Source organism: Nymphaea colorata, chromosome 4 (assembly GCF_008831285.2).
Source record: "Nymphaea colorata isolate Beijing-Zhang1983 chromosome 4, ASM883128v2, whole genome shotgun sequence".
NCBI lineage: Eukaryota > Viridiplantae > Streptophyta > Magnoliopsida > Nymphaeales > Nymphaeaceae > Nymphaea > Nymphaea colorata.
Genome location: NC_045141.1, coordinates 15,575,972 through 15,600,182, shown reverse-complemented (window position 1 = coordinate 15,600,182; position 24,211 = coordinate 15,575,972). Strand labels below are relative to the sequence as shown.

Sequence of the window (24,211 nt, the reverse complement as noted above, 5' to 3'; positions counted from 1 at the left end):
ACTTTCAACAAGATTCAGATTCCCACCCAATCAGTGTCCCTCATGTCATCATCCCCTTGGACTTCCGAGAGTTCGAGATTCCCACAAACACAAACGTCACCCAGTTGCGTGTCAACCATGTTCAAGGTCACGTCCATTTCTCACCCATGACCACCATGAGGTTCACTGAATCTTTCTTACGGAATCACAGGGGAAAAGGAATCTTAGGAAAACGTCCCTAAAAACAAACACCAATATGCGGGCATGCAAGGATCCTGATTGGAATGAATGGAATCATAAAAAGAGCCAAGCAAGCAATTAGGCGCGAATACTGTACATTGTTTTTTTTTTTTTTTCCTGTACATATTTGTTCCTTCTTCCAACATTCTTTCGTTGGAAAAAAGATTCCAGAGGGTTAGTGGAATGTCCACAAGCTTTCCATATACCGGAATATGAGCGTTCGGATTCAGTCGCCACCATTGTTGGAAAGTTTTCTCCGATCACTCCATCTTCCTCCTTTTCCACCGATCTCCTCGATCCTTTGAATGGTATCCAACTGCAACCTTGCTTGTTGCATCACACCACGGCACTGGTCACTCCCTGCCTTTCTTGAATTTTGTCTAAGAGGAAAAAGTTGTATCTTGAGTACCATAGTCGCAAACACGTGGTTTTTTTTTTTAAAAAAAATATATAATGTGAAAAATAAGTCAGCAGAATAAAACAGTAACAAATGTCATTTTTTTTTCAACACCAAATTAAAAAATGTATTTAAAATGCAATTTTTCCTTTTTTTTCATTTTAAGCATCCTTTCATGTTTTTTTCTTGTCAAAATGCTTGTTTCCATCAAGCACAGTTATTAACTCTCCTTTCTTTTTCCTTCTTATTAATTAGTCATCCAAACACAAGAAAGACCTTTGTTTCAATTTATTTCTCTCCCTCTCCCTCTCCCTCTCCCTCTCTCTCTCCCTCCAATCAAACAGGTTGTTAATGCGGTTTAAGGGACATGGTGTGCGTCTCTCTCTCTCTCTCAAGTGTTCACACATACATCTTATTGGATTCCCGTTAATCTTGGATATTTTACTAATCCTTCTTTTATAAGTAACGAATTAAGGACAACCTAAGCACATAAAAAGCAAAGAGAGAAAATGACAAGCACCCAAAACGACTTTCCCACAAACTTTTAAATTAGAGTTTCCAAATGGAAATAAAAGTCAGTGTGGAGCCTATCATTCACTAGCAATAAGATGTATAAGTTGAACTAACTATCACTACTAGCCCCCTCATATAGCACATCATAAATACCTTATTTCCTGTTAGGAATCACATAAATTTTTTATTTTAAAATTAAGAAGCTGTGAAATTCGAGTTTTTTGGTTGTTCATTACTAATCAGTTCAATCTCAGGAGTGCTGTTGGTGCAATTCATTTTACGTCATTCATTTTTTTTTTCTAGGTGAGATTAATTCCACTGCCCAAGTGAATGGCGAAGCACCGTACCTCCATTTCTCTCATCTCCTAGGGTCCAGGGGCTGCTTTGTGAAAGTTTTTCCTTTTAATACGAAACACATTGTTATAATTTAGGGAAATAAAAGTCTGAGTTCCTTCTGAATGAACCCTAGAAATCACATTTATGGGATATCATGTACATGTTTCCATGCGTATTTAATGGCATTAGCCTAAGCTGGTCTAAACATATAATATCACAAAAAAATGCAGTTCAAACCTTCTGCTTTTGAAGCAGATTGTTGTTTAGTTCCTGCACCCAAATGTACTTATTTTAAGGAGGAAGTGACGAAGACGAAAGCTACTGATTGAGACTCGCACATTGAACACGAAACCAATCTTTCCAAATAAACCAATTTAGTCCATTCAGCACCGTCCATCAGCTTTGACGTTTAGCATCAAATGCACATTTTGTAGTAAAGTACCAATTATTTGGTTCATATCACAACCACTATGCTTTTCCTTTACGTAAAGGAGCAAGCAACATAAAAAACCAAGAAGAATGGGGCTTATTGCTTTGTGTACAACACGTATTTGCTAATGGAAAATCCATTCAGAACCCTCCAAACTAGTAGGGGCCCTTTTGGTGGGGAACATAAGTGAATCAGATTTCAAACGGATGTTAAATGTAATACCTCAAAAGATTCTTATATCTAAGATTGTGAGAAATCTTGCTGGATTTATAAAAAGAGGTTGTTAAATAGTTGGTGGTCTTAGTTGTTAACTTTTTTTTGAACTAAAAACCAAACTGTTAGGTAGTGGGTTGAGATCTGTCAAATAAGAGGTTCGAACCCAATATGGAAGTGAGTCGGGTCGTTACAATGGTATCAAAACCAGTTCACTACTCAGATTTAGGGTTTCACATGCAATAGCCTATATGCCTTAAGGAGGGTAGATTATAACACCTTAAAAGTTTGGTCCTGTATCTAAAATTGTGAGGAATCTTGAAAGACTTGTAAAGACGTTGTTAAACAGTTGGTTGTCCTAGTTCTTAGTCCTTTTTTTGTTCAAACCAAAACAGTTAAAAGAGTGAGTTAGGATCCATTGGACCAGGGATCCGAGTTCGGTATGATAGTGAGTCGAGTCGTTACATTAAATACTGAATCCGACCCATCATACATTTCCTAATTAGGTTCACAATTGAATTTGAATTGAAATGTATGAAGTAAAATGGATCTATTTGAATTTTTAGATGCAACAATAGTCTAGCTGGAGTGCTGTCCAGATTGGATGTTGGTCTAATAAAGATGCTGTATTGGATTCGATTGTTTATTGGATTCCAAGCAATGAGATTTAAATTCAAACGGGGTGTCAAATGATATGTGAACTATTGAAGTGATCCCAACCAGGAATGCCGAGCTTGGATAAGATTGTGATTTTGGTCATGGAACATTACCAGATTGGACTATTATGGAAGTAGCGGCTAATGATGCATGAGTTGGATTTGGTTTAGACTGGGAAAAATGAAAAAAAAATCAAACCCAAACATCTGTGATGTAATTAGGGCTGTTCAATGTAACTTGAGTTCAACTTGTTTAATAAGCTAGTCAAGTTTAAATCAACATATAGCTCAAGCAAACGAGTGCAACTCAAGCTATGCATGTCTCATTAGGCTCTAAGCTCACAACAAGTGAAGACTCAAACAGTGGCGAAGCTAAAAAAAATTTCTGGAGGAACACTGATTCACAAGTTTTCATACTTGAAGAGGCACTTATATGTATAACAAAGTAAACGTTAGACAATCTTAATGTAAAAAAAAAAAAAAATTGAGAAGCTGGTGTGGGCAACTGCCCACACCAGCCTATGTGTGGCTCTGCCACTGTTTCACAATATTAACACAAAGATAGAAAAAAAGGATTAGGCTTCCTGGTGGTTAACAAGTGTCAGGTTTGAGACTCCAGTCAATTTCTAAACTTGACTTGAACTCAGCCCGTGATCAAAGTAATCAGATTCAAATACCCATTAGACTTACATCAATTATGATGCTAGTTCGCTGAATCTAACTAATTCTGGTGAATCCTAAGGGAATTGGTGCAACACTTGGGGTAGGAGTTAGTAGGCGGCCAATTACCGTTTCAAATCCCCGAAAAGTTTACTTTTTGTATTGTAAAAGAAGAGCTACTAATGTGCAAGTTGATGCATGGTGAGAGCCGCACCCCAAAATACCACAAGTAAGCCATGTACCCTCGCAAAGGGTTAGATCGAAACTTCGGCTCTTCTTTAAAAGGTAGGTAGGATAAAATACATCTCATGCCGAATCTAATTACGAGCATGATTAGCAATTAGATCGAGACTTTTTTCGCGACCGGCAAGACCTGATAGGGCCTTCTTATGACCAAGAGCACAGTCCCAAGCTCCCAAACAAAGCCACCACCAACAGAGAAGAAATTCTCTATGGCTGGGGCCTCCACCATGCGTCATGGCAAAAACTATGCCATTAACAATGGACAATTATTGGCTAGTGAGTAGTGACGGATCGTTATTATTGGTTGCAGATTCACCATCCAAATCTTTAATCTTTGGATGGTGGGCAGTCACATCAGTTCAATGACACAGTCGGTTGAAAGACGAGAAAGTTGCTTGCATCATCAGATGCAAGAACGCCACTAAGATTCCAATGATGTTGGCCATGGAATGGGCACCATGAAAGCGAGAGAAATCCTTGGTTGCCATATTCCTGTAGCCCCACCATTGCCCAAACCAGATAATCATAACCAAAAAAAGAAAAAAACCATTGCTCGAGATGAGAAATTCAGAGGAGGGAAAAGGTATAAAGCTAAAGTAGAACGACCATGAAGCTTCAATCTCAAGAAGATAAAAGAAATATAACCATCCACGCTCCACAAACGAAAATCATATTCCTCAAGGAATAATATCTGATGCTAGAAGATTATTTTTACCATCAATGCCAGTGGAAGAATAGGATTTTGTCAAATGAATGACATTTCAACCCAATCTTTACTAAATTTGTGCTCTAACTGAAGCGACGTATATGCTAAAGTTTTTTGGTTGGTTAGACTATAAAGTTTTGTTAGACATCTGCTTTTGTTTGCATGGGCTTGAGATGCTTTCATCTCTTATTTATCTTCGTTATGAAAGCAAACATTCTACTTTCGGGTAAACAAGAGGGTTGTCCCACCGTCCGAAGCACCGCCTTTCGTCTTGCCTCAAGGATCCAGAGCTGTGTCGGTAGGGCAGGTAATACGAGGGGAATGTAATGGATGTCAACTTTGGATCAAATCTTATACCCGCCATTGTGTTTCCTGAGCTTTCTCGTGGTGTTATCCTTGTCAGACTTGGTGTTTGGAGATCAACCGTCAAAGAAAAACAAAACAAGAACAATTATTCCATATATGTACCATGTCATAAATGTGTTGTTTTAACTTTTAAAAAGTTTTTAACTCTCTTAGATGGCTAAACTTTTTGACTCTTTTTTGTGGATATATATGCCAGAGAAACATTGATAAGATCAAGTTCATGTTGAAAGAGAATATTGGGTGGGAATATTTACAACATGAAGCAAGCGCCTACTTGGTACAGTAAACTACTTTTGTTATCAAAGGCGAGAATAATGGCCACTTTTCTCAAGAATAAAACATTTAAGTCTGATGAAGAGACAGGTTGTGCATCTCTAACGGAATTTACAATGTGTATGGATGGAAAAAGTGAAGAAACAACAAATATTTATTGCTCCTAGGTGCTTATCTTGGTACAAAATCCTGCAACAATGAATATATTTATTTCATTGCTGTCAAAATGAGCCTGTTGAAAACATTAATGGACACTCACTTCCAACTAAGCATTTAAAAAGTTTGCGCAACAGTTGCACTAACCAATTGTCGATCTGAGCAGTGGGTAAGTCAAGTCAAATATTGGGATTGGAATTGAACAGTTTAATTAAACAGAGCATCACACATTCCAGTGTAAACGCAGGCTTAGATTCTTACCGATGAGCATGCCATGCATAAACTGCGAAAATTCAAAGACAAAAACCATGTCTTGAAGTAGAAGCTGATCATAAATTAATAATCCAGTCTCTGAGGCAGTAAAGATACACCAAAGGAAGAATTTCGATAGTGCGTATGCACAACCCAAGGACATGCTTGTTTCCCATAATTTTATTAGGACATGCTTGTTTCCCATAATTTTATTTACAGAAAAGTTAAGAGTTTGGGCTAAAAAATGCTTAAGAAAATGAAAACTATAAAGATCAAATTAGAAGACAATCTGACCACTAAAGACTTCAATCCTTAGATAAAATGAGGGAACTAAAACCCTAAATCTCTTAGTTTCTCTGATCAAACTAGAGGTTACCAAGGAACCTTGCATAGCACTGAATAGAGAGCTGCCTAATACACCAGCCACTTTCTTCTTAGAACGTATTGATTTGACCCCCATAAGTGGGACCACCACTCAATACCATGTTGCCACTAGAAGTAGAACTCATATTTCTTTCATAGAGTCTCCTAATTGTTTCAGAGCAACTAGAAAGAGATTCTTTAACCAGAAAGGATTCTGTTCCGGTGGAGGATACTATCTAGAAGTTTTTGCAACTCAATCATGTATGATGAAACCATCAAAGTTTTGATCTTTCCTCCAATTAAAAGTAGCAGAAAACAATTTAGCGATTTTACAGATAGCCCTCTCTCCTTCCAGCAATGTTCATATGGCAGTGCCAATATTTAGACGTAGAATCGCATATAGGAAACTTATTTCATGTCACTAGAGAAGGGTTGAGGGCAGATTCATGGAACACCCACATGTTGTTCTAATGCTAAGCAGCCCCTTATGATGACATATTGAACCGAAATTTACTTTACACATTCTTGGCTGCTTTCTTTCCCATTCAAACTTACTAATTGAGTAACTCCATATGAAATCAGAACTACAAAAAAACACCTTTAGCAATCTACTTGACTCTAGTAAAAGGAATGATTGGACAGTGAGAGGTTTACCTGATAGATGCAATTGCATTTACAAGGTAAATTTGAAGCATTAGTTGTAACTACTTGGACTCGATCTTAGATCTGCTCACAAAAAGAATGAGCAAAAATTTAGAATAGGGGAACAACCTGAATTCGAAATTGGTTAGGACATGGGGATCATTCCCGAAGGTGTAAAGTTGTGTTCAGAATAGAATTAGTTCTAAGAAACCAATTAAAAAATTTTACAAAAACATGCTCAAGTTTCAAAAAGAGTAATAAAAACATGCTTAAGTTTTGATTTCTTTCATTTAATCACCTAAATTACATATAAAACAAATGGGTTAAAAGAAAGAGAGAAACTCAAGTGTTTCTATCGTTCAATCCAAACTTCCAATGGAGCGGTGCTGCGAGTTGAGGCCTCCTACCATTCAATAAGAAAGAACAAAGAATTATTCAATCAAACTTGATTGTGCTCTTATAAATATTTAAATGGATTACATGGTTGGATTGCATATGCTATTCGTGATCCAAATTGATGTCCATATTGGCTTAGATTGGTTGCAGTCTCCCAGGTAGTTGAACGAGATTGTGATTGGATTTGTTATTAGGAAATCATGCTATTGCATCACAAAATTATAGGAAAAAGAAAGCTCTTTATTTACAAATCATGCAATTGCATAATAAATCCTCAAAATTTTTCCAGTAACAAGGTGCATGCAAAGGGGTTATATATGGGGAAAACTGCGACTTTTTTCCCCTGAGGTCTTGAAAGTAAACTTGAACTCCATTTTATTTAAGCAACTATTTTCTTTTCTTTCTTCCTCTTTTTTCTTTCTTTTCCTGTTTTTTTTAATCTCTGAAGTCTGAATCAATCAAAGTTTCCATGTGACCTCCAATAGTACTGATAATATCTTCTGATCGACCCCATTTCTTCTGACGACCCACCATTTTCTGACCATGTTTTCTTGTCCTTTATTCTTCTTTCCTACACCTATACAACGAAGATGTCCTATTCACATTGTTTGTCATCATCCCTGTCATGACCTACAACAAGGTGTCATCAAGCAGGTTATCTCTTGGAAGTTACTGGTCTTCTCCTCAATTATTTTCACCAGTCTGCGTCACCAATATCATCCCCTTTACAACTATTTCTCTAGAAAAATGAAAACATACCAACAACAGGAAAGTTAAATAAATACAGTAAACAATTTCTTATGCTTAGCGAAAGTGTCTTTTTCCACAATCTTCATTCTCAACTTGTACCAACTCCAAAAACGCACTACTTAAGGTGATTTAACAAAATACAGTTCGAAACTGATCTCTTTTAGTCAGTCTTGCAAGAAGCATGAATCGAGATAATGAACAACATCGCCATTTGCCTGCATGACGGACGTCATTAGTCATCATTGTAGCAGTCTGATAAGAGCGGAACTGTAAAGGGTGTAGATCAAGTCCCAACTCTGACACTGTGCTTTAACCTTTGAACTTTCCAGTTTTATGGAAGAATCATCTTCCGAAAATGACAAAGACAATTTTATGGTTTTATATTTCTGGATATTCTTTCTCTACTTCAAAGTATAAATGTTCATCTCAATCCCTTCCACGAATGATTCCCATCGATTCAGCAAATTTCCGCAACCTTTCTCCTCACAGATTCGATGCAAAACTTGATTTTTAACAGCACCATAATTGATCCATGGTAAGAAACATAAATCATTCAAAAACATTGAACTTATCATCATCTTCTTCAACGATAAATTTTGTTGAGACCAACCCCTTCGAGATCATATCTTCTAATGCTGAGACATTTGCCTGTTTTTCTATCTTGTCAAATTTATCTAAGACAGAAAGACGCAAAGTCATATTGTTTGAAATTTCACAAATCTTATTCTGCCTGATACCATTAGAGGATTTGGAAAGACGAAACCAACTAAGCAGTTTTAATTTCAAATCCAAGTTCCGTTCAACTTTGTTTCTGGTCACTGCTATGCACAAGGACTTGCCATTATTTAACAGTGTATGAAGTTCAAGGGGCACTTTATAGATAACACCCAAATCCAAATGGGATGCGCATTTCAATCGAAATTCCCTTTCCAACAAGGGAAAATTCTCTTTCTTCGATCTAATTTTTACTTGCAATTCTATGAAATGGATCGGCTTTTGTGGTGCTTTCAATTAAAGGCCATGCTTTCCATTTTTCCCTTCAAAATATATTAAAGGGCCAAATCCAAGTAATGGGCGTCTTCTTAGACTCGACCTACTGTAGCTTGAGTGCTCTCCTGACTTAGATCCCTGGTTCTGGTAACAGTTTTAACCTCCGATTACAGGGGATTTGAGATCCTGTCAGATAGATTTCGGCAATTATCTTTGAAATGTAGAGTTTAGGAGATCAATGCATTTAGCGTAAACTCACGCCAGATCCGACCTTGGAATTTCATATCCAGGGTACTAAAATGCCTACCCTGCCTGATGGGCAAGACATAGATAATGTGGATAGCAAACATCATCAGTTTAATTCTCGTGGGCGCTATACCTCAGTATCATATAGGATGAGAGCATATATTGAGACCATGCCAAACACTAATACAACTTTGGATCGTGGGACAAAAGGAAGAGAGAGCTCAGGCTCTACGTCAAGCGTGGGATAATTCTCATGCTCATCTTGAAGGGAATCAAACCCACTCTTAGGTTTTCTCCCAATCTTCTAAGACATGCAAGGCCTTCACATCAGACTTCAGTCATTGCCCGTCAACCGAAGCTCCCACTCAACTCCTTGTGGTAGATATTGATTTTTTTTTTCTTTGGTGACAGGAAATCACATATTTTTCTAAAAAAAGACATCCCGATGTCTTATAATAAAGTTATTTTCCTACTAAATTGTCTTGGATATCGTCCCACTCTCACAGGACAAAAGTCACCCCACAACTTCAGCCTTATGGTAAGGACAAACATCCCGATGTCCTTTTCTCTCCATATCTTGTCGCTGGGAATCGGGTCACCAGTGCCATAAAACCTCCTACCAATCCATGTGAACCAAAAGCAAAGGGCATTGGAACATTTTTACTGAGAAATCCCAGAATAGACATAGAAAGAAAAGAAAATCCCAAGAAATTTATTGGATTTTGTTGCAATTGCCATAGACATAGAATTTTTCAACAATTTGAACTTTTTCGAATCGCTTGAATTTTCCCTTTTTTTTTCGGTGACAGCCAACCACTTATTGTTCAACTGGTTTCAACATCATGAAAGTGGTCTGGTCGGGAACTGACCCAATTTATTGCGCCTTTACATTTGTTGGGGAGTCCCTTCAAGATGGTCTCAACCAAGATTGTCAAACTGATAGCAGACACAGAGTATACCAACCACAGTTTGTTTCTTATCAAAAAGGGAAGTAAGAAAAAGAGGTCCTCTTCCTCTCCAGAACTTATCTCACCCTCTGTAGATAAATGATAAACTAGCCTCTGCTTAGTTGTGGTCCACAAATCCAACAATCTTGACTAGCTGTACCCTGATATTTTGTACTTTTTTAAGACAAATACATTCATCGATTTGGTTCACGACGCCATGCTTTCACACGTTGTTCATTATTTTCTTTTTTTTACTGATCTGTTCTAATTTTATGGCATTGATAAGTCATGGCTAGCTTAATAGCCATGTTGTCTGCTTGTGAAAGGATACTTATCATCAGCGAAAACTATTTACCTCTTTCTTTTTAGATACTTTCAGTCCCACCCACCGCTCAAAAACAAAAAAAAAACGCAAGAAGGTCCCTCATTTTTTCATATTAGATGCCAATTAGCTGCATCGGTACCTGGGTGAAGTGTAAAACACCCTTTGTAATTTCATCGTTTACAGTTCAGCAGAATAGCATATATAGGAATCAAATCAACCAAGCACCTTCTAAAACACCACTCTAAACCAGCCACAATATGCCTTTGAGTTCTATATTTATATTCTTTGAACTATAACCATATTGAATGACAAAATTAGCACAAGGATTTGAACTGTTGCCATTTTCAACGACAAAATTAGCAGGACTGACTAGAAGCGATTTGAATAGAAACAGCGAAGAACCTGTGAATGGTGCACAAGGTACAAGAAGAATATTGGGGGAAGAAAGCAAAACAAAGGCATCTCGATAATTCAGGTCCCAAAAAAGTGCACTGGCATCAGACAAAGGGGAAGCAACTTTTTCCTTGTTTTTTCTTCCTCCCACTTAGACGTAAAACTGAAAGTGAAGCAAATCCCATGGACATCCATGTACGCAAGAATCAAAAATTCAGAAGAAGAGGTGCAGCAACAGCAGCAAGCGAATTAATTAAAGACAGAAGCTGCTGCGGTTGCGGCACTGTCACCATAATTTTCTGTTTCACATTGAAAGCAACCACGCAGGATTCAATGGCCACATTCTATTTATTTAATGGGAGAGGGGTCTGTGTCAGCATGGAGACGTGTCTATGCACGGTCATGCATTTATGAATTACCACATTCTTTCACGTGCCACCTTTAAGATAGCAACAAAAGGTCGAAAGAAGAGAGCCTTCACAGGTGAAAAATGAAAAGTACTGAGACGAAGGTAAATAAATCTCCCTTTCCCTTTCGTCGAAAAGGTGAAAAAGACAAAGGAGAGTAGAAAGTAGAAACGGCCATCTCCTCTGGTGTTCAGCTCTTGCACTGCAACAACGTATACACATTTGAACAATTCAGATGGTGACGTCAAATTCAGAACAGATTGCGGTCACAGGATTGAATGGCCGAGGAATCGGTTTGATTCAATCTTCAAACACCACCATCATTGAAGTTGAAAGTCTACGAGAACATATCGATCTTATATATAATAAGATATATTACAGGCATGGACAACACTACCACCACATCTGCAAACACCTGAGCGGAAAGAGAGGCACCAAGGAAGGGAAAGGGAGATACATTTTTATATGATACAAAGGTAACCCACACATACCCAATTAAAGAACGGTAGTCTTGCGTTACTTGATGAAAAAACTGAAGCCCTCTACTAGAATGAGCGATTAATTGCAGACAGTCTTCAACCTCTTCGCCGCCTGCGCGAACCCAACAATGACCTGCAACTCGTCCAATTGCTTTTAGGATGGAGACAAGCAATTGGTTCCAAGAAGAAAGTTAATGAGGGCGGTTTTACTGCTCGCTATTACTCATACAAAGGTGAAAACTTCAGTTCTGAAGAAGAATGATAAAGAAGCAAGAATCAGATTCCATCAGCAGAGAAAACACGTACCTGAGACATAAAATGCCTCTGTACAGCATCGATCAGCTGTTCCTTCGAGGGATTAGGTATTGAATCCACCTGGTGTCAAAGCAGCAATGGACAGAGTTCAACTTCACATCACGTGAAAACACGTGAAGCGGAAAAAATTTACGCATCAGGTACGAAGATGCACGGTAAAGAAAGGACGGGGGACTCACGAGATTGAAATGCCTCCAATATCTCCACAGAGCGGTTGTTTCTAGCTTGCTTAGGTCAACATTCTGCAGTTTTTTCAGACAAATCAGAAATATGTGAAATGCAACTATTATTTTTTGTGAGGACAGTGCGAGAAGATTTACCGTTCCTCCTCGTGAGGGCGAAACAGAAACCTTTGAATGAGAATCAAGGGAATTGGATTTGATAATAGTCTTATGTGCAGATCCTACAGACTTGTGGTGTCTCTGCTTCGGCCTATGAGACTTTTGATTGTCATCAGATGCTGTAAGAGTTGAATTGTATCAACAAAGAGCAATTATTATTTAGAAAAACAAAGCTAGTTAGCCATGTTTCGAGCAAAATGTTCAAATCCAGTAGAATAAGTACAAGCAAGTCAGAATCTGCCAACATACAGAACATTACTGCAAGATATATGGATGGGAAAAAACACAACTGACATTGGAAGACAGATACCTCGAGTACATTTCTTTTTATCCATACCCTTACACAGTTTTAAAAGTGATATCATTGCCTAATTTTTCTTGTACCTCCAAAAAAGATTGGCCCTTTGTTAAGGCACTAAACCAGAGTTCTATAAACAGTGACGGGAGATGGATCGACAGTGTACAAAAAAACAAAACTAGCTAGAGGTCATTACCAAACACAGGAAAAGGAACACCTGTATAGCAGCCCCTATACCTAACGCTGCTTACACGGTATTTGGAGCCATTCATGGAACAACCATCGGTAGGAGAGCAGAAAAGAGAAACATGATAACTGGACACCGGAGGCAGCTTATACATAAAAGCATCTCAATTAATATGAGATTACGTATCAAGAAGATCATAGAAAGCTAGGAAATAGTTTCCCTGAATAATGAAGAACGAAACTGCACCTATATCAGAGCAATGCCATTGACCATTATCGCACTCAATGTCATCATCATCTTCATGACCTGTGGGGGCTTCAATCACGCTAAGAGCATTTCTCTGCAGTTTCACCTCTATCCCATTCGTAAGAACCTGCAAGAACAAAACGAAATTAGCCCAGAAGTGAGTCAAATACTGTTATCCACATTGCAGTTCTGACATAAAAGAAAAGGAACCTACTAAATTCAGACAAAATCAGCACAAGTTAAACATAAGAAATTAAAAAAGAGGAAAGGAGAGAAGAATTAACACCTACTACCATCAGATTCATCATGGGAAAGAAACAAAAGAAAGAAACTTCAACATATAAAAAAATCAGTTTCAGAGAGACAAATATACACAATTCTTGAGCAGCGGGAGACTGAAATGTAAAAGCTAACATAACAAATCTCCAAAATTTACACTTTTTCTACAAGACACATCGCACTTCCAACCAGGATTGGAGAATGAGAAGCTGCCTTCAGTCAGGACCACCAAAAGACAATACCACAACAAATTTCAGTAAGTTGTTCAACAGAACCAACCACAACAATGTTATCGCATAAATCACGCAAAAAAGAAGATTTCAAAAGAAGTATCAAAAACACACAAAAAAAAGTGAAAACCCCTAAAAACCTTCCAACGTGGTGGACCGAGAGTCGGTCATCCCTACATCTTCAGTACAAAACTGCCCAAATTCCATCGCAAAACAACAATGCCACCAATGAAAATAATACCGGCAAAACTAATGCTGCAGGGAAAGCCAACACATGTATTTAACCACAAAATCGGGCATCAAGAGACCAAAATCGTGACAAAATCCGAGGTAAAACAAGCACTCCTAAGGGCAAAATAGATTCGCACAAAGAACCATCACGAACTAAAACACAACCAACAGAAAGCTAAGTCCGTGCATAACTAAACCCAAATGACATTTCGTCTTTTTAGAAAAAAATGCTGTTCAGGATCCGTGCTAGATCCAGTTCAAATAATAACAAGGAAATGAGGAAAGAAAAAAGTTAAAATTTTCGCTGCCCAAAAAAAATTGACAGAATGAGCTTTATCCAAAATACAAGTATTTGAAATGAAGATGGCATTTAAAGTATAGATCCAGAAAACGGAAATGACCAAGGAAAATATATTTTATGGGACATTTTACATTGAAATTTTGGATTTAAATTACGCCATTGCATTTTGTTTTTCCTTAATTTAAGGAATATCAAAAAAGAAAGAATATTCCAGCATCGAATTAAAGATAAATAAAAACGATAAGTTGGGCTGTTACCAGCTTCGGCAAGTAAACACCAAACAAAGGAAACAAAGTCCCAAACAAGATCAAATCGAACATACTGCATTTTCCCCAATTAAAAGATAATCAAACCACCATATCAAAAGAATTAAAGTACAAAAAATGCCAACACTGTCAAAATTTCGCTATTTTGCTACAGGGAACAAAAACGAAGACAAACTAAAGTCCGTAAAATAACAAGAGAAAAGACAAAAACAGAACTCAATCTACTGAATTAGGTGATGACTGAAAATTGCGGTCAGAAATTCAAGGAACAAAAAAGAAATAAGCAAAATTGAGAAAAATGGAATCTGAACCCAATTGGATACAATGTCTCCCTTACCACTCGTAACAACACCAACAACGAAATGAAATTGACAACCACATAATTTCCAACAAAAGCAATTCCCAAACCCAAAAATTGAGAAGGCAGAAAAAAAAAGGAAGAAAAGGGAACAGCGCAAGCATGCACGCAAGCATGCATGAAGAGTCGGAAACAAGAAAAAAAGAGAGGGAATCAGGTCCGCACGAGCCAATGCCAGCCGCCGAGGCCGACGGCCTTCTTCACGACTCCCTGGAGGCCGACAAGCACCGACTTGGTGCGGTTGTTTCCAGTAACCACCACCTTGGTATGCCTCGGCAGCACGGACAGCTCCTCCTCGCTCCCCTCCTCGCCGCAGCAGCTGCCCTGCTGCACCGGCGGCGACGACGCGGCAGCCGCCCCGCCCCCTCCTCCGCCACTCAATGCAGCAGTAGGAGCAGAAGCAGTAGGCCCTCCCTCCTTCTCTCTCTCCCTCTCCTCCTGCATTTCCCCCCCGGACGCTCAATCGCCACACGCGATCCAAACGGAGAACACGCTCGATTCGACTCGCCGATTAATCGGCTTCGCAACTGAAATCCTTCCTCACCATCAACATCATCATCATCATCATGGTCATGATCATCATCATCAGCATCATCGCCACCATCATCATCGTCATCATCTCTCTAATGAGGCAGCCAGAAAACACAGAGAGAGTGGGGAGGGCGGGAGTGAGAGTAGTGGGAGGGACTGTGTTTTTTCTCTCTCTTTTTGCTGCTCTGAATCCCGACGACCGGATTTGGACCAATCGCCTTCTTACACGTCGGCACGGACGGTTCCCTCCCGCTGCGCTCCGAGCCCCGGCCGGTGTCCATAAAGACGACCTTGGCCCTCCTTCTTCGCCGTAATGCCCGATCAGCCCACTCTTCACTCCTCTTTTGTCTCGTAATTACGGTTTCCTCCTTCCTCGAAATGGACTCGGTTTCCGCGTCCCGTGTCTCGGATCGTTTCATCTGGAAACGGTTCGGCTCCCATGGACATTCAGGTCCTGTAGTTGAAGTGGAGATCACTCCGAATCCAATCTAATTTAAGGTCCTAAATGGACCCGAGTCGCTGTTTTGGTCTTGAAAAGATAGCAAGGGCATTTTGGGGATTTTCTAAGAGTTCAAGGCGATGGTGGTAAATGAGTCTCTCCCTCTTTTTCTCCGCCAGAGTTAGGCAGGCCAAGAAAAAACGATGAATCTGATCCGTTGCTATCCAAATCTCCGATACGGACCCACCGAGACGGCTGCTCCCCTGATCGGGTCAGGTCTTATGCGGCACGGGCCCACCCTTTTGCCCTCGTAAGAAAAAAAAAGAAAAAGAAAAGGGCAAAATGATAATTAAACAGTGAATCTTCCTCTAGTGGTTTTTGGTCAAACACTTGATAGATCTCCACCGTCCATACCGAGCGTTACTTTGTTCCAACCGTCGATTCCTCGAGATCGACGCTCGCCGCTCCGTCGGGCCGACGGACTTAGACCGTCCAGGCTTTGGGTGGGCCCCACGTAGTCCTCACGTCGTTGGCGTGATCGGCTCACGCCTTCCACGTGGGGCCCCGCTTCGCGGGCCCACGCTCTTCGTTCTTCGCCGTTGGCTTTGACCGGAGTAGACGCCGGTCACCGGACAAGTGTAACTGCTACGCCCGGAGCGCCGAAGATCTTGGTTTATCCTGGGACTTGTAAATTCTGGATATCGAGATATCTGCCTTAAGACATCAATCTTGTTTGTTGAAAAAAAAAAAGTCATGAATATATAAGTTTTAATATGATGGGAATATAGTAACATGAGATATTGTTTCTGCCATTTGTATAAGAACTTTTGAAACCAAATCTAACCCGAAAACATATATCAATGCAAAATTGACGTAAACTTTGAAAATTTAAGTCGTTTTAAATATCATGAACAAAAAAAAGAGAGAAAGTAAAAAATCTCAAATTTTAAGAATTTGTGGGTAGTGAAAAAAAGCCTTTGTTTTTTACATGATGCGTGCACAAAACAAACATATGTTGTGGTAGAAGATTGAGACGGGGGAAAGCTAAATATGTGAATAGTCAGATAGAAATTGAATTTTTAGGCATCCGAAATAGCAAAGATGTTGTTACGAAGTGTTTTTGTAGGATTAGATCTTTCTCAAACTTGAATTTTGGGTTTGATTTGGAGTTGCCGGTAGATCAACTAAATAAGGTGGCAACAAGACTTGTGAGGAGGGAATTAATGGCCTCCCAATCTTCTCTTTTAGTTGACAAGACCACCAAAACAAGCAAACTTATCAGTTGTTGCCTCAACTTTACAATGGTGATTGAGCGCAAGCAAGAATTGTTTCCTCATTTTGACATTCAGCCGAATAATTGGTCATTAGAGTGGTCAAGGGATTGGATTTGAATTAGATATGCAGTTTATCATATGTTATGTTCATGCAGTAGTATTTGGGCCACAGCATGATATTTCAAATGTATGGATATATTAGCTATAAGATATTTATTTGAAAGTAAATTCGAATTCGGGTCTGAATTTCATAATCCAAATCCAATCGAATGTCATTTATTATGTCAGAATCTGATTTTGTTTTTACCACTTTTTTTTTCATAACCAACTTTTGGTAAAGTATTTAAGGAGGATATTTGATTCAAATCCAATATATTGTCAGCAAATGACTTTTTACAGCTATATATGAGTTCAACTCGAGTAAGGTTGTGCATCATGCTATCTAACTGATTTGCACAAATGTTTTATGAAAATGGAGTTTCACAAGACAAAGGAAAGAGAATTTTGGTGGACAAAACAAAGTCTCAAATGTTAATAAAATGTTGCACTACCAAATGTGGATGTTAACAATTTAGGCACTAAAAATAAAATAGATCAAAAAACAAGAACACAAGAACCTTCTCCCTCTCTCTCACACACACACACACATATATAGAATACGTCATTGTAGCTATATTATTAAACAGACAGACAAACAAAACCATGTTCCCATGTGCATTTCAACCCTCTTTTTTCCTTTTAAATAGGGAACCAGAGGGTTAAGGGGACCTACCAGATGATGCCGATAACACATCTAAAGTGTTGAATTCTTTTACTTTTTCAACCACAGGTCTTAAATGTAACACGTTAGATAGGTATGGAGCTGCAAAGGAATCCAACCAATGAATCAAAGATGATCAGATCGGAATCAATGACTTTGCATGTTCAAGTCCCCACACCTAATGACTTAGCTGAGCTGGATCGCATGGCTCCTGCGTAGTTCAGCTTGGTCGAGCCGAGTTCAAGCTGCAGAACTTCGTCGCAACTCGACGATTTTTTTGAGCTCCTCAAGCTAGGGGCAGAACCAGAAATTTTTCATGAGGGGAGCCGAATTAATGTTTATAACTTTTGACACGGGCTGAAATATCATGTATCAACTAATTAAAGTAATGAGATACAATGTATGCATGCATCCAAGACATTTTTTCAAAGTTTTAGGAACATCTTAAAACTAGATTTTTACTAAACAGAGTTACAACGAAACTTGGTTTTCTAATTGAGTTTTTGGAAAAATGAAAATGAAGTTTCTAAAATGCACTTCATCTCTTGGATTCTCAAATTCGTCATGCCATTTCTTGGGATAAAACAAATGATCTAACTCATCTCGTTTTCTTGTAATATCTTTAGATTATAGTGTACATGTGAATTTACCAATCACTATTTAAACACAAATTATAATCTGTTTATTCTAACGCTCCAATCTTTTGCCCCTTCTTTTAGTATATTATCACATATTAAAAACTGTGCATGAGAGTACACTCAACTAATGTACTACTATTTCATGAAGCAATCTGATGAAATAGCCTTTGATTGAATGCGTATCGTCTAACTGATTTTATTATATACGTTTCATGCTCTTATGAACATCTTTAGTTGTCGCTTTGGCCACTATTTTATTATCTAAAATGAACGATTATTTTGTTAGTTGTTGGTCTAACAACCAGGTCGTTGTAGTATAGTGGTGAGTATTCCCGCCTGTCACGCGGGTGACCCGGGTTCGATCCCCGGCAACGGCGCTTTTTAAATAATTTTTTGCAGGCTTTCTGTTCCCTCTCTCACTCTCATGGGACGGCGTCGCCTTTCTCTCCCCATGGTTCCTCCCTCTTGATTTTCGTTCGGCTGCAACCCTGCCGGGTGTGTAGACCTTTTTGATCTTCGTTCACGAACACATGTTTTCTCAAACTGATAAGATGCATGCACGCAATGTCTGCTTTGATCCCAGTGTCACGGAGACGCCATTCCTTGTCAATGGCGCCGTCGCTTTCCCTGAAGGAAGCCCAGAAGCTGCACGCCCACTTGCTCAAAGTCGCCATGGATCAACACCCACGGGCAGTGAGCGAACTAGTGGAGTTCTTCGCTCTCTCCCCCTCAGGCTGCTTTTTCCAGTATGCCTGCCAACTATTCGGTCGAATCACACACCCTAACCTCTTCATTTACAATACAATGATCAGGGGAGCGGTGACGTCTGGTTGTCACCATGAAGCCATCCGTATGTACAGGGCCATGAGAGACGAAGGCATGGTGCCGAACAATTTCACCTTTCCATTTGTTCTTAATGCCTGCGAACACGTATCGGCGATCAAGCAAGGGGAGGAGGTCCACGGAGTGATTTTACGATGTGGGTTTCAGTCGATCTTGTCCGTGATGACCACTTTGTTGAACATGTACAGCAGGTGCGGGCAGATTGGAAACGCGGTGAAAGTGTTTGACGAAATGCCTCAGAGAGATGTTGTGTCTTGGAACAGTATGATTGCGGGGTACCTCAGGCATGGGGATATAATTTCAGCTCAAAATTGTTTTGATCGTATGGGAGAGAGAAGCTCGGTGTCTTGGAACTCCATGGTTTCCGGGTATGCTAATCTGGGGGAGATTGAGAAGGCGGAGCAGTTGTTTGAAACAATGCCTATGAGAGATGTGGTGTCCTGGAATTCGATGATTGGTGCGTATTGTCATCTTGGCGATGTGGAAGGGGCTCGTAGATTGTTTGATACTATGCCTGAAAGAGATACGGTGACATGGAGTAGTCTGATCAATGGCTATACTCAGGTTGGCAGGTTCAATGATGCTTTGATTCTCTTCCGCAGAATGCAGCTTGCTGATGTTATGCCAAGTGAAGTGGCAGTAGTCGGCGCGCTATCTGCTTGTGCTAATCTCGGTGCACTTGATGTTGGAAGATGGGTTCATGATTACATAGAGAAGCAGAAGCTTGCCATTAATAACAATGTAGGTACTGCACTAATAGACATGTATGCCAAGTGTGGAAGCGTAGATATGGGGCTTTCTGTTTTCCATTTGATTAAAAACAAGGATGTTGTGGCATGGACAGCAATGATAGTCGGCTTTGCACTGAATGGTCGAAGCCAAGATGCATTGGAGTTCTTCGACCGTATGCTGAATGAAAAACTCAAGCCAGACGCAGTTACCTTTCTAGGAGTCCTAAATGCATGTTCTCACGCAGGACTTGTTACGCAGGGCCAGCAGTATTTCACCTCTATGAGAAATGAATACGGAATCACACCCAAAATTGAGCATTATAGTTGCATGGTTGATCTTCTTGGACGAGCTGGCCTTCTTGGTGAAGCTGAGATGCTCGTGTTTAGCATGCCGTACGAGCCTGATGCAGTGATGCTAGGTTCCCTGTTTTTTGCGTGTAGAATGCATGGCAATTCAGAGCTGGGAACTCGTGTGCTGGATCGTCTACTGAAGATGGAGCCTCAAAATGGAGGGAATTATATTCTTTTGTCCAACATATATGCAACATCCGGTAGATGGCATGCTGTTGCGGCTGTGAGAAAGTTGATGAAAGAAAAGGGAATTAAAAGAGACCCTGGTTGCAGTTCTATAGAGACTAGCAGTGGCGTTTATGAGTTTGTAGCTGGAGATTTCTCACATCCTCAGTCGAAGGAAATATATGAAATGTTGGACCTAGTAGCTCGGCAACAAAAGTTGACGGTCTACATGTCAAACTAAAGCAATCTTTTGCAAGAAGTTAGTTAATATGAAAGGCAGCTTAGTGGACCATGACAGGCCTTGAGTGGGTAAAGTGAAGATTCTCCTCCAAAGTCGGCCGAGGATTCTATAAGCGGGTGGAAGCCAATACGCTGCAGTAGCTACGGCACTCAATATCTTGGGAAATATGATCAAGACTGTAGTGTTAAACGAACGCAAAATCTTTGAAAAAAGAAGGGCCTCCATGGCACATATTCACGGAGACGCGATTAATGATGTAGATCCAACCAAAGACAAAATATTTCACAAAGGACAGATCGCCAATGTACATATTTATAGAAACCGTATGGCTTAGATACTATTGATGAAATATATGCATATCATTCAACTGTGCTCAATTTTGTGAATACCCACCTTTGATTGAGGCGCTTGCTCAATTTTTTAATGCTCTGGGATCAAGTTATATGGGGTTATATTGCAGCACTGCAACATAAATGGGCAGATTTTGTAAACATCTCAATTAATAACAGGCCACTGAGTTTACATCAGCTCACTGGTATTCCAAAACGGCTTCTGCAATATCTACTTCATTTATATCCGAATGTTCGAAAATTTCACAAGATTACCTTTTGCCTGAGAAAGACGCATGAGCAAACAGCAGTAAAATTTCAATCGAATTCAGAGGTGCTGACAGGATTCTTCTATGCATATTCATAGATGTAAAATTACATTCATATACAACATAGCAAAACCAATAAAATATTTGCCTGCACCATCGCTCTTCTCCGCAATTGTTACCCCTGTTCCTAAATTATTCTTACATCAGCTATCATGTCTTTCTATTACGTTACATGGATGAAGGTACTTGCATGTCTCTTCACTTGAGGAAGTCATCAAGGCAGCAGGCATATCAGTACTGCTCTTCCAACTAGGCAAGCCGTAAAATCGACCATACTCGGCAGCTGAGAACTAAGAAAGGAAAAAAAGGGGGACACAAACTGGTCTTTCCGAAATGTAGAAAAAAACTAAAGCACTGTAGAATCTAGTTCTGGCGATAGGCAATATAGTTTGCCAAACTGATCAAGGGCATTGCCTTGTTGATGTCAAATCCTGAAAGCTGCTCCTGGGCTTCCATGTTCAACTGTGCCGCAAACTCCCTGGACTTCTCAAGTCCCAGCAGTTTTGGATAAGTAATCTTATCAGCAAGCAGATCTTTTCCAGCAGTCTTTCCCAGCTCCTCTGAAGATTTTGTTACATCCAGGATATCATCTACCACTTGAAACAGAAGGCCGATACACCGGGCAAATTTTCGCAACTTCTCAATTTCTTCGTCTGTTCCTCCGCCTACAATTGCTCCCATGACAACTGCTGCCTCCAACAGAACGGCCGTCTTGTGAACATGTATGTATTCCAGGTGTTTCATGCCGACATCTGTTAATCCGGCCGAATGCAGATCGACAACCTGGCCGGCGACGAGCCCTTCCGACCCAATTGCCTTTGCTAGCTCAACGACCACTCTGACAAGCCTATCAGGGGAAACATCGCGGGTTGCAGAGGCGACGTGCTCGAAGGCAAACGAAAGGAGGGCATCCCCAGCCAGGACAGCTACATCTTCGCCGTAAACCTTGTGGTTTGTGGGTATTCCCCTTCGAAGGTCATCATTATCCATGCAAGGAAGATCGTCATGGATGAGAGACATGGTGTGTATCATCTCCACGGCGCATGCGGCCGGCATTGCCGTCTCTTCCTTCCCACCAACAAGCTCACAGGCGGCGATACAAAGCATGGGCCGGACGCGCTTCCCGCCAGCCAGCAGCGAGTACCTCATGGCTTCGTGGATTTTCTGCGGCTCCCTCATGGGGACAGCCTTATCCAGCGCTTCGTTAACGGAGCTTGCCTTCGCCATCGTATACTTACCGAAGTCGAATTGTGGGATCTCGACGCCTTTGTCTTTGGACTCAACCTCATCCGTAAGGTGAGTGGTTGAGAGAGAGGCCTTGGGTATAGGCCATGGGAACTGAGAAGAAGTGATGAGCGTGGTCTTTACAGGTAAAGAAGAAATGGGGATGGACTGCTTCTCAAGGTTGTGGCCGAGACGCAACTCTGGTTTTAAAGAAAAATTACTTCCAAATAACGAAGTTGGATGAGAAGGGTAAGAGGAAGACATAGCTGGCGGCGCTCCCAAAACGCCGATACTCCATGAAAAACTCATCTCTGCACCTCTAGCTCTCTCCGCTTCTCTCGTTTCCTGCTTTAAGATTCAGATATAAGATGAACTCTATCAAGAAATGTGAGGCACCTACGCATTTTGAAACAAACACAGAAATTTTGGTGAGATTGAAGCAGAAAATGATGTGGGTAGCGCTTCTTTGGTGTTTCTACTTTACCTTGAGGCTGCCTTGGAAACAACTTGGGCAATCTGCGTCCCCGCCACCACCATGGCCAGGATTACAGGGCATCCAGATGCGCCTTTTTTATAGTGGCTCCGAGGACAGGAGGAGAGACGGGCACGAGCACTCTCACCATTTGGATTAGTCCCCCTATCGCCTTTCTGGCACAAATCATTTCTCCTGTTCGTTTCATCTCTAATTAATTTCGTTCACCTAAAGATGCCTGAAAGTTAGGTCATTGACTCCTATTTGATTCACGTACAGGACGTGATGACCAATCGATCACTGCATCTTAAAGATTCCGAACTTGGTGTGTCATGTTTATTGGAAAAGAAAATGTGATGGAAATGATTTGTTTTATGAGCAGAGAAAGTGAATATTACAATTCCATATCATTTTCATATGAATAAAGTGTCATAAAGTGGAAGATGCGATTCACTTATATATGCAAAGTAAAACAGGCAGGTACACAATCCTCGTATGCCAGATTTGATAAGAAGTGTCTGTGTCATTGATTTTAAGGAAATCTAACTATAGAAATTAAGTTGCAAAAATTTGAAAAAATCCAGTTATATTTTCAAGAGACTCAAATGTCCTAAATGGGTTTCCTTAATTGAGATTTCTCACCTTATTTGAGAGGTATTTCAATCTTTTTGAAAATACAATTAGATTTCTACTTTTTTGGTTAATCTTCATTGTATGATCTTCTTAAAATCAATATCATAGACAATTCTAATAAAGTCTAGTATCTTCTTGTTTTATATATAATACCCAGGCGTAAACGAGTTAGAGCATAATTTTTAAATCCTTCAGGTAGAACAAAGAGGGGCAATGTGCTTGCAGTAAAACAATGAGAATCTAGGAAACTGAACACTGAACAGCTTTCCTAATTCTCGACAAAGGTCTGTCCAAAGACTCAAATATTATCCGACTCTGCCTGAGCAGGCCGATCCGAACAGAATAGTTGGCAAGCTTATTTGGTTTTGCGGCTAAGTCAAGTCGACTTTAGTTACTCTTTAAAACATTTTATTTTCAATTATTTCTAGGCATTTTCATTCGTTTTTTATAAAACATTTTAAATATTTTTAGCTGATTCACAATGAATAAATTCAACTGAATCAATTCAATCCACAGAAGACATTCTTACAACAATGTTCCTAAGGAACATATCTGAATTAGGAGGCACTTAAGCTAACAGAGAGATGCAGCGTCCACAGAGGAGCAATAGCTATACAAAGCAGCTCTCCTCCTGTAAATATGAAGCAAAGGAAAGCCTGAGCCCACCCCTCTGCTTCTTTGGCTCTTTCCACATACACTTCTCCATTCTACAAAACCACAAACCGAGCTAAGAAATGGTTTCAAAAGCGGTCACTATACATGGAGGCACACAGAGTAGAAAACTGCCTGTTCTCCATGCAGAGACATGAAAAATTTGCGGCTTCCACTAAACCTGCGTTCT

General features: G+C 40.0%; 3 protein-coding genes and 1 non-coding gene across 6 annotated transcripts; 2 read left to right on the top strand and 2 right to left on the bottom strand.

Annotated features, from left to right (window-relative positions):
• Positions 1-11,217: 11,217 nt before the first annotated feature.
• LOC116252173 (uncharacterized) lies at positions 11,218-15,120 on the bottom strand. The gene is made up of 6 exons (XM_031626277.2): positions 14,576-15,120; positions 12,746-12,872; positions 11,994-12,133; positions 11,853-11,915; positions 11,665-11,733; positions 11,218-11,509 (listed from the first exon to the last, which is right to left on the bottom strand). Exons 1-6 carry the CDS (start codon positions 14,852-14,854, stop codon positions 11,438-11,440), a joined length of 750 nt encoding a protein of 249 aa, XP_031482137.1. The 5' UTR covers positions 14,855-15,120; the 3' UTR covers positions 11,218-11,437.
• A 3,237-nt stretch (positions 15,121-18,357) lies between these two features.
• TRNAD-GUC (transfer RNA aspartic acid (anticodon GUC)) lies at positions 18,358-18,429 on the top strand. The gene has a single exon. It is a non-coding gene; the product is annotated as a tRNA-Asp (tRNA).
• Positions 18,430-18,458: 29 nt separating this feature from the next.
• LOC116252887 (pentatricopeptide repeat-containing protein At1g08070, chloroplastic-like) lies at positions 18,459-20,760 on the top strand. Its single transcript, XM_031627495.2, has one exon. It carries the CDS (start codon positions 18,608-18,610, stop codon positions 20,381-20,383), a length of 1,776 nt encoding a protein of 591 aa, XP_031483355.1. The 5' UTR covers positions 18,459-18,607; the 3' UTR covers positions 20,384-20,760.
• A 249-nt stretch (positions 20,761-21,009) lies between these two features.
• On the bottom strand, positions 21,010-22,933 carry LOC116252888 (geranylgeranyl pyrophosphate synthase 7, chloroplastic-like). Of its 3 annotated transcripts, none has more exons than XM_031627496.2 (2): positions 22,750-22,933; positions 21,010-22,613 (listed from the first exon to the last, which is right to left on the bottom strand). In XM_031627496.2, exons 1-2 carry the CDS (start codon positions 22,819-22,821, stop codon positions 21,405-21,407), a joined length of 1,281 nt encoding a protein of 426 aa, XP_031483356.1. In that variant the 5' UTR covers positions 22,822-22,933; the 3' UTR covers positions 21,010-21,404. The 3 variants fall into 3 exon arrangements, with proteins under 3 accessions (XP_031483356.1, XP_031483357.1, XP_031483359.1); XM_031627497.2 differs by having other exon boundaries at positions 21,010-22,610; positions 22,750-22,931; XM_031627499.2 differs by having other exon boundaries at positions 21,010-22,661; positions 22,750-22,900.
• Between the last annotated feature and the right edge of the window lie 1,278 nt (positions 22,934-24,211).

What these genes read in the sequence shown, in the direction of transcription:
- LOC116252173 (XM_031626277.2), bottom strand. Translation starts at nt 14,854, where the DNA reads ATGCAGGAGGAGAGGGAGAGAGAGAAGGAGGGAGGGCCTACTGCTTCT. An exon ending in ATTGGAGGCATTTCAATCTC is followed by an intron (nt 11,734 to 11,852) that starts GTGAGTCCCCCG and finishes CTTTGACACCAG; the next exon opens with GTGGATTCAATACCTAATCC. An exon ending in AGAGGCATTTTATGTCTCAG is followed by an intron (nt 11,510 to 11,664) that starts GTACGTGTTTTC and finishes CCATCCTAAAAG; the next exon opens with CAATTGGACGAGTTGCAGGT.
- LOC116252887 (XM_031627495.2), top strand. Translation starts at nt 18,608, where the DNA reads ATGCACGCAATGTCTGCTTTGATCCCAGTGTCACGGAGACGCCATTCC.
- LOC116252888 (XM_031627496.2), bottom strand. Translation starts at nt 22,821, where the DNA reads ATGCCCTGTAATCCTGGCCATGGTGGTGGCGGGGACGCAGATTGCCCA. An exon ending in GTTTCCAAGGCAGCCTCAAG is followed by an intron (nt 22,614 to 22,749) that starts GTAAAGTAGAAA and finishes TGAATCTTAAAG; the next exon opens with CAGGAAACGAGAGAAGCGGA.